Source organism: Canariomyces notabilis (genome assembly GCF_033297395.1).
Source record: "Canariomyces notabilis strain CBS 508.74 unplaced genomic scaffold N656scaffold_5, whole genome shotgun sequence".
NCBI lineage: Eukaryota > Fungi > Ascomycota > Sordariomycetes > Sordariales > Chaetomiaceae > Canariomyces > Canariomyces notabilis.
Window position 1 is genome coordinate 834932 of NW_027041827.1, and position 8740 is coordinate 843671.

The window sequence follows — 8740 nt, forward strand, 5'->3', positions numbered from 1 at the left end:
TCTTGCTGAACAGTCTGGCCAAGGCATTCTGGGTCCAGTACCGGCTGGGAGTTGCGCTCTCAGAGTACCAGGACGATGCTCGTCTATACTTAGGCGATGACTACAGTGAGCTGATCAACGATATAGTTCACGATGTCTGCAGGGCTCTCCAGAGCTCCGCACTCGAGGGCGAGTCGGTCGTGTTCACGCCCGACATCATCTCGCCCATGATCCTCGAGGAGTTGCACTCCTGGTTCTACACCGAGGAGAACCTTGAGGACGACGCCGAGGAGTTCCAGTTTCAAGCTGCGACCCTGGTAATCAACATAGTTATCGGGCACATTCAGTGTGCAACGGAAGACGCTGCGCAGACCTATGGAGGTATCGTGACGGCTGCTGTAGGTGAAGGTTACATGCTAATGGATTTCCAAGCCACCTACCTCGGTTACCAGAACATGTGTAACCAGCGACGCAGCGTCAAGCTGCAGACTAATCCGCCGCCTAAGAAGAATCCTAGCGATGACGACAAGGCGCGATAGGTCGCGGCCTTGTGGCTTCACCTTGAATTCGGCGACTGACCAGGGTAGTAGGTACCAGGCCCTCGGTGGATCGAACGTTCCGATGTCTTGTAGTTGATGCATCACTCGAGATCGCAGATCGGGATACCTTCCATATCTACTGCCGTCTCACCGCTGCCTCCGAGTCGGGTTCATTATCAATAGTGGATATTGTAGTTTTCGGGGGCCGGAGACTCTCGGAGAAGTGGGGCCGTGAAACCCGGCCGCTGCGGCGCCAGCTTAGGTAATGCATGCCGGTATGTCCGGCTGGCAACTTTCCATCCAAAAAACCTGCTTCAAGGTAGCTGATCATCCTGTGGCAAACAGAGGTTGCGCAACCTCGGGGCAACCTCTTCACCCTATACCATAGACAAGACCCAGTGTAATTCTTGATGGTTTTCTGAACAATCGGCCGGCCCACACCTGTAGTCAAGCTACTGTCGACGACGTCACATGAAATCATTGTATCAAGATGCGCCATCAATGCTTTGACTTATATTGTTCAATCTGCTCTGGAGTCGCAAATTAATTAAAGATAGCCCCGTTCTAGATAAGTTAACCGCGATTTACATCCGACTATGCAGCAACTTGACTTTTTCCACATCTGGACGCAGGAATACACCCCTGAAAACAACAACAACAACAACAACAACAACAACAACAGTAGCACTAGGTTACATACAAACCACCCGCCAACAGCAACGCTCCGTCGCAGAAACAGCTCGGCTACCACCACCACTACCACTAGTAATCGTACTCACAAACAGCCAAATTCACCAGCATGGAATCTGAGCTCCCCCCTAAGGAGCAGCTCGCTGCCCAGGCCCACGAGGGCCTCCCAATCACACAGTCCGCAGCCTCCGCCATCGCCGCTGCTGAGTCCGACATGACGGGCCGCGGTCCGATCAAGGGAGGCCCCGCCGCCACCGCGCAGAGCCTGCACGACCGTGAGGATAACTTTCTGGCTGTCGCCGGCGAGGTGGCTCGCAAACCGGCGGATCAGGTCACCAAGGAGGATGCAGCTAAGGTGCAGCATGTCGAGGTATGTCGTTTCTTCTTCTAATCCGGTCAATGTGGGATGTAAGCGTGCTAATCAGAGATGTACTAATATAGGCTCGTGCCCTGGGTCATGCTCCAGGGAAGGATTCGTTCTCGGCGACTGTGCAGTCCATTGCGGATCATAATGCACGGTCACACCAGGGATGAGAGGATGAAATTTCACGGTTTGGATGAGGGTGTTATGTATGGCATGCACTGGAAATACTCATAGAAGACGGCGTTGGGAAACTGTACCCCTTGTTTTGAAGCATTCATGTAGTTCATTAGGAGCTCAAAACGTCTACCGTGGTCTGGCCTTGCCGTCTATTATCATGTCTCAAGGTCTTTGACTCTAATTGTAGTTGTGTGAACGCTCTTTACATAATCGTCAGGCATATGCTCTCCTCACCCCACATCAACCTCTTAGAAATCTTCAAGCACAGGACTTCCAGTCCACCAGCGCCTGCTCTCCAAGCTTGTCTTTGACTATACGGTGAGCAAGGTCCCAGAGCGCAGAGCCCAGTTTCTCATCGGATGCCTGCGCCGACTCCTTTCCTGGCTGATCAGGGTCGCTAAAGTAGAAGCCATTCATGTTCTGCTCCTCAATTTTGGGATCCGTAAGAGCCCACAGGGCGCTGTACGACCCCTGCTTGACATCTCGCCCGAAGGCGAGCATGGCCCAAGTGAGCAGCTTCCCTGTCAAGCCTGGGTAGGCGTCCTTCCACTGCTGCTGCATCGCCGTGTTGACCTGAAATGCAGCCGTCAGTCCTGTTCAAACAGCAAATAAGCAGCCAGAATAACTTACCGCCCCTGGATGCACCGACATGGCATATATATTGTCCTGATTCTCCTTGATCACCTTCCCAGCCAAGCCGTACTTGGCAAACAGTATCATCGCCAACTTGGTACGCCCATACAGCTCCGTCGGGCCGATGCTAGAATCGTTGATCTCCTCCAAACTGGCAAAATGCACATTATTCGGCGCGGTGCGGTGCATCTCAGACGACTCGAACACGACCCTCGGCGCGGGGGTGCCCGGCATCTTGGACGTCTTCCTCAGGACCGGCCACAGCTGGTTGACGACATAAAACTGGCCCAGGAAATTGACCCCAAAATGTCGGTCGATGCCGTCGGCGTCGAGGCCGAACTCGTTGGTGTTGATGCCCGCGCAGAGGACGAGGAAATCGAGCCGGTCGAGGCTCTCGCGGAGCTGGCTGAAGACGTCGCGCACCTGCGCCAGGTGGCCCATGTCGCACTCGCGCCACTCGACTGACGCATCTGGAGATTCAGACTTGATGGTTTCTCGCGCGTCGGTCCCTTGCTCTTCCTTGCGGTTGACCATGATCACCCGGCAGCCCGCGTTCGCTAGAGCCCGAGAGATCTCAAAGCCGATTCCGAACGCCCCGCCCACCACTACGGCTACTCGCCCGTTGAGGTTGTCGGGTTGGACGGGCTTGGGCCCGAGGCCTGTGGTGTTCTGCAGGATGGACTGCATGGTTATGTTTTAGTACCTATTGTTGCTGCTTCACTTCAGTGTGGATAACGGAGTGATTCCAGTCGGTGCAGAAGTTGGAGGCCTTGATCGGATGGATAGCTAAGTGTAAGGTTCAGGGATGTAGCCCTTGCCTTTTTACTCGATTAAATGGGTTTGCTCTGGGTGTTGCACCGACTTATGAATCGTGACGTGTGGGAGGGCTGATTAGGAACCGGTACCTTACCTGTTCATGACATCACCACTCCGAACGTGGACTTCAGAGTTGTTCAAGTGTCGATCCGCCCACTAACGAATGTCCATGCTATTCCACCTGGTATGTGGCTAATTGAGAGCTCACTTGCAGCAATGCTCATTCGTACACTACTATTGTAGAATGGGTTCGGCCCTGTCTGAAATGTTGGGCTGCTGGTTCAACAAATCCGAGTATCGATGGATCGGACAGCGCGCTACAGGGACAACAGGATGCATAGCATCTCTCAAGCTCTTTGTCTCCTCAAACCTAAGGCGATCTACCCGTATGATATTTCAATCAATGTAAATGAATGTCACAAGACCGGAAAGACGATCTCCCACCATTACCGTACGTCCGTAAACCTTCACATTCCAATTGCGGTCAGGCACCCACATCAGTTCCCGTCCATCTCGGTAAATCCAGTCCCCCTTGTGATAGATACAGCTCGGTAATGCCTGGCCTCCGGAAGTCGTAGAAGAGTCTGGGGCTGGAATGGCGCTTATGGTGCCTAGGTTTGTCTCGAGATAGCGACCGTCCTCAGAAAAAACGATGTTCTCAACGGAACAAGGCAGCTTAACGCTCCACCTGCACCCGCCGGTGGTTAAATCCCAGAATCGGACAGTCCCGTCTTGCTCCGACGACGCAAGCGTCTTGCTGTCCGGCGAGAAAACTATTTCATGGAAGGATTGTTTCCAGTTGGGTCTGAGGATACACCGGCACGAACCCGTCACCGTGTCCCAGACTTTCACGATCGAAGGCCGACTCAGGCTGTCACATACTGAAGTATCTAAACCAACCGACGCGAACATCGTCTCGTCTGGCGAAAAGACTATTGCGGAAGTCACGGCCTGCCCTGTAGTAACGGCCCTGACTTCTCCCGTTGAAATATTCCAAAGTTGGGCGGATGACTCCGAGTCCCCCTCATACGTGCTTATGCGCACTGCTGCAACCATCTTGGCATTAGGCGATATGACTGCTACTATATTCCACGCTGGCAAGAGCTTGCGCAGGCGCACGCATGTCGTCAAATCCCAGACTTCTGTGACGCAACCATCGCGAAGATAGTAGCTGCTTAACACGAGCATCTTGCTGTTTGGCGAAAACGCCAATGACCAGAGCCAAAACCGCCGATCCGTATCTCCTGCCTCTAGAACGTGCAGGTTTTCACCTGTCGCTGTATCACAAACCACGATACCGCTTTCATTCACAAACGCCAGCATCTTGCTGTCAGGCGAGAAAGCTACCAAGGGGTCTTTTTCGGGGTAATAGTTGTCGGTTCCGAGGCACTTGTCGACGACCTTTAGAAGTTTGCCTGTCGCCGTGTCCCAGAGTCGGATAATCGATTTGACCCCTTTGTACTCTTTATCACTAGTCCAAGTAGTGTATACATTGACCCAATCGTAAGAATGCCGATTGTGTCTGGACACGAGCTTGTTGCCGGCGGGGGAGAGTACTAGATTTGTATCTCCGTCCCAATCCTTGCCTTCGCCCACTCGCTTGCTGTTGCGGTACGAGCACCATGTGCTGGACGTATCAAGAGGCTCTGTCATGGCCTTGATACACGGTAGCCTTTCCCTCCAATGCGCTTTGCTAAACTCGCTCGTTATAGGGCTCAACACGAGCACGGAGCTATATATCTGTAATGGAGCAAGCTTTATGAAGAATTCATAACCGTCGACGAATGCTTTGGCGTCTTTAAGAAACCCAACGAGCCGATTATTCAAACCCGATTGTGACTGGTAGCATCAGTTAGTACGAGGTACATGAAAGACATGAAGCTGCTAGCAACTTACCTTGATGCCATGGAGCAACTTTACTATCGACTCTGTTATGGGCCTGACATCTCCCATGAGTGACAGACTTTCAAGCCAGCGGAGGAATGACCCCGTTAGAAACTCGTAGGGGACGTCATAAAGTAGAGGCATTACACCCTGGCTGAGAAGATGGTCGGCCCACATGAGACAGGAGTATCGTAGCGGAGCGAGCGGGTCCGGGTGTGGCGGTGGCATGTCGTGTCTATAGCCGAGGCCGAAGCCGTAGATGTTACGTTCCAGTTTTGATATAGCATCCATGGAACGTCTAGCGATGGCGGCATGTCCTTGAACGACGTTGGTTGGGTGGAAGAAGCGCTCCAGGTAGTCCTTGGTCGATTGGCGTGTTAGCTGCACTGTCCCGTTTTCAATAAGCAGCAATGAAGCGCATCTCCTGACAACAATTTCAGGGTTGATACTTTGCGGCAAACCTGCGACGACGGCAAGTTCGGATAGGGACAGCGGCCGATAAGCCAGAGAAGAAGCCAACAAGACGCTCTCGCAATGCTCACAATCCTCCATCTTTCCTTCCGTCATCCTTGCCATCATCCGGCCGAATAGCTTTGCGAGTTGGCTCCCGTAGCCTTCCTCTACTTTGCGAAATCTCCGTTCTGCATCATACTGATCTGCATCTTGAAACAGCGAAGCAGCGGTTCCATATTCTAGCCACCTTGGCTAGAGCATCCCTTTCCTCTCCTTCCAGGTAGTCGTCATATCTAAGCTCGAATTCATAGTCATTGAGAAGAGGATGGATCTCGGAGCTCTCCCAGGTCCAAACCAGTAGAACATCAGACAGAGAACGCAGTGTTGTATCTTCATTTCGTCGCCATGGTCCGCTGTCTATGATCAATTCTTCCAGTGCCGGGACTGAGACCAAGATGACGGAAAAGTAATCGGTAAATGGTCTGATGATGAGAGATGTTGCTGCTCCGTCGATATAGCAAACCAGGTCACCCTTTTGAACAGCTTTGGGGGATGGCTGGGAGACCCATTCCTTCTTAGACCACGCCAAGGGATCCTGCGACGTAGGCCTTCGCGTGGTACTAGTAGTGGTCACTCGTTGTCCGTTGACAGAGGACACCTTGCCAACAAGACAACTTTTGGCTTTAATGATCGAGAACTCCCGATCGGGGAATGTGTCCACCACTACCCGGCCTCCGAGAAAGAACTGGACGAGTCGCCTGAGGACTTCCTCCCATGGTACGTCGTAGTCCGGCGATAGGCCAGCGGCTTGTAACGCACTGGGGGCATCGGAACTCATGCCGAGCAAGGCGAATACCTTATCACGGCGCTCCGAGGCCTCATGGGTGTGATACATGTCCATCAGCTCGCTGAGAGGGCGTATGCCCAAAGAGACCCTGCCTGAAGAATCAATCATGTAATTGGGCCGGGATATGGAATTCTTCATCAGGTATGTCACTGGACGTATCGGATTCTGGAAGCCTGGGTAGGCTTCGAGACCCAAGTGGAAGGCGAATCCGTCGACCTCGGTTGAGCCACACATTATGCGTAGATTCCGAGCCGCAGCAACCTCCTGCAGCACCTAGGCCCGCTCGTTTAGTAATTACGGCTGAGAGGATTGTCTGTATTGCATAACGTACCCAGATACGCCGAAACCACGGTCGCGCCAGAAGCCTGGAAACAGCTTCATGGCCGCTTTCATTATCGGAGGGAGTCGTAGTCTGGTCTCCGCTTGCCAATGCAGCACCGACTATTTCCTTCGATGCGTGATGGTCGCCAGGTTCAGCTTCTCCAAGCCAGACGATCACACGGTTCGCTTTACAGTATATCTCTGCCATGAACTGAACTTGCTGTCCTCGCTCTTCCGTATCTTCTTGGTCGATGCAGATAGAATCCACCCATAGCACTCGCCCGATGAAGCGATCTCGAAGTCGCAACAGTGCCGCGTATAGGTTTGATGTGATGGGCAAGTAACGCTCGCCTATGAAGGCACGATAAGGCTTGTCTGAGCTACCCCAGCAGTAGGATAGGGCCTCGTACAAACATGCCCTTTTTCCCGTCTTCTGGAGCGCATATTCCAAGAGTTGACATTGTATCGGAGCTTTGTCATCTTCGTCTGGAAGAAGGTGAAGTAGGCGAATATTGCCCGGTAACAACTTGGAATAATGATGCTGGCTGAGCTTGGGATCCTGGCGACGTACGACCTCGGAGACAGGCTTCGTCCCATCGGCTCGGCGATCGACTGATAGCACGATTGGCATTTGGGTGCCGTTGACAGGCAGTGGCATGGGTTCCTTTCCATGGTCGGCAGGCTTGAAGTGCCGGAAATCCTCGGACTCACGGTCCATGAGAGTTTCAGCCGTCTGAGGGTCAGATGCAGATTGTCCGAAGGAAGCTGCTTGGTGTCAGACGTGTCTGATAATGGACATTGGAAGCAGGCGTGATTATCTTGGATCAGTCGCTTCGTGTGGGCGAAACGGGAGCAAGCCCAGCACCTGGCCGAGGACTTGCGGCCATGGTTAGGTAACAAGACAGCCAGAATCACAAAACCCAAAACGCCACATGGTTTACGCGTCAAATCATGTTGATCCACGAGAGCGTCGAGAGGGGAAGCTGTGTGCGCGACCAGCCACACTGCCACAGGTCTCACGTTAAGCGCAAGCCAGGGCAGACCAGTTGATGATATCCCCTGGAGCAGCGTAATATGGGAAAGACAAATGAGGTTGAAAGTGATTCGGAAGTCGGAATGCCAGGAACCTTCGGTTGCGGTTGGTTCACCTGTCACCAAATGTTGATCGCGGCTGCCGCAATATGTCCTGTGAATCTGTGATACCCCAGTTAGCACTGGCGGCCAGCCGCTGACACTTCGGGACCACAGCTGGAGCCTGGGCCGCGCACTTCAAAAAGAATTCAGTCTTCAGCATCACAACTTGCAGTCGTGTTGGAAGTGCAACGTTATGCCACTGAGCTAAAAACTTGGGCGCCCACAATTTCTTGTAGACTTGGTTCTACACTTCAGCTTTTCTAACACACCTCCCTAGGTTGGACGATTTCTCATCGGCTGAACTGTTTTTCTAGTTGCTATTTTTCAGTTTTCTAGGCTTTAACCATCTTGAGCTTTTATCTTTTGTGCTCTAAAGTGGCGCCCGATCTCTGGTTCGAACTTACGACCTTGAGGGGTGGCTTCGCTGCGTGCGCGCCAAGCTCGAGCCGGGCTTATAACTGTTGGAAGTGCAACATTATGCCTAAAACCTTGGGCGCCCACAATTTCTTGTAGACTTGGTTCTGCACTTCAGCTTTTCTAACAAGTCGCTGCCCGAGCGCCTGGCCTTCCGTACCGGAAGGGAGGGGTCTAGCCAACCGTCGCTCAGCGGTTGGGAACTTCTTGGCTGTATTTTGATAGCCAAATTCGCGCTTATATAAGGTAGGAAGGACATTCGCGCATATAGGCATTGGAAACGCGCCAATTATAGGAAGCTAGTCGCCTTCGCCAAGCATTAGAGATTTCCTAAACGTTTAGCCTGGTTTATACATTCAAAATGTACTAAACTATATATTTATAGCTAGATAGGTGTCACGAACAGACCTTACTGGCGGCCAGGCATGGTCACAGCCGCAGCGCGGGGAGCCGCGGCAGCCAATCACTCAACTAACCAATCAGAATGGA

At 52.6% G+C, this 8740-nt stretch overlaps 4 protein-coding genes across 4 annotated transcripts; 1 reads left to right on the forward strand and 3 right to left on the reverse strand.

The window, feature by feature from the left end:
• The first annotated feature begins 880 nt into the window (after window positions 1–880).
• N656DRAFT_843459 (uncharacterized protein) lies at window positions 881–1951 on the forward strand. Its single transcript, XM_064819091.1, has 2 exons — window positions 881–1578; window positions 1650–1951. Exons 1-2 carry the CDS (start codon window positions 1318–1320, stop codon window positions 1740–1742), a joined length of 354 nt encoding a protein of 117 aa, XP_064672313.1. The 5' UTR covers window positions 881–1317; the 3' UTR covers window positions 1743–1951.
• N656DRAFT_727664 (NAD(P)-binding protein) lies at window positions 1894–3218 on the reverse strand. Its single transcript, XM_064812588.1, has 2 exons — window positions 2380–3218; window positions 1894–2322 (listed from the first exon to the last, which is right to left on the reverse strand). Exons 1-2 carry the CDS (start codon window positions 3067–3069, stop codon window positions 2008–2010), a joined length of 1005 nt encoding a protein of 334 aa, XP_064672314.1. The 5' UTR covers window positions 3070–3218; the 3' UTR covers window positions 1894–2007.
• Window positions 3219–3318: 100 nt separating this feature from the next.
• N656DRAFT_544259 (YVTN repeat-like/Quino protein amine dehydrogenase) lies at window positions 3319–5592 on the reverse strand. The gene is made up of 3 exons (XM_064810025.1): window positions 5530–5592; window positions 5095–5446; window positions 3319–5037 (listed from the first exon to the last, which is right to left on the reverse strand). Exons 2-3 carry the CDS (start codon window positions 5371–5373, stop codon window positions 3595–3597), a joined length of 1722 nt encoding a protein of 573 aa, XP_064672315.1. The 5' UTR covers window positions 5374–5446; window positions 5530–5592; the 3' UTR covers window positions 3319–3594.
• Window positions 5593–5728: 136 nt separating this feature from the next.
• Window positions 5729–7334, reverse strand: N656DRAFT_705060 (HET-domain-containing protein; the record flags this gene model as incomplete). The annotated part of the gene is made up of 2 exons (XM_064811232.1): window positions 5729–6655; window positions 6714–7334. The coding sequence occupies 2 exons, from the start codon at window positions 7332–7334 to the stop codon at window positions 5729–5731; spliced, it is 1548 nt and encodes a 515-aa protein (XP_064672316.1).
• Between the last annotated feature and the right edge of the window lie 1406 nt (window positions 7335–8740).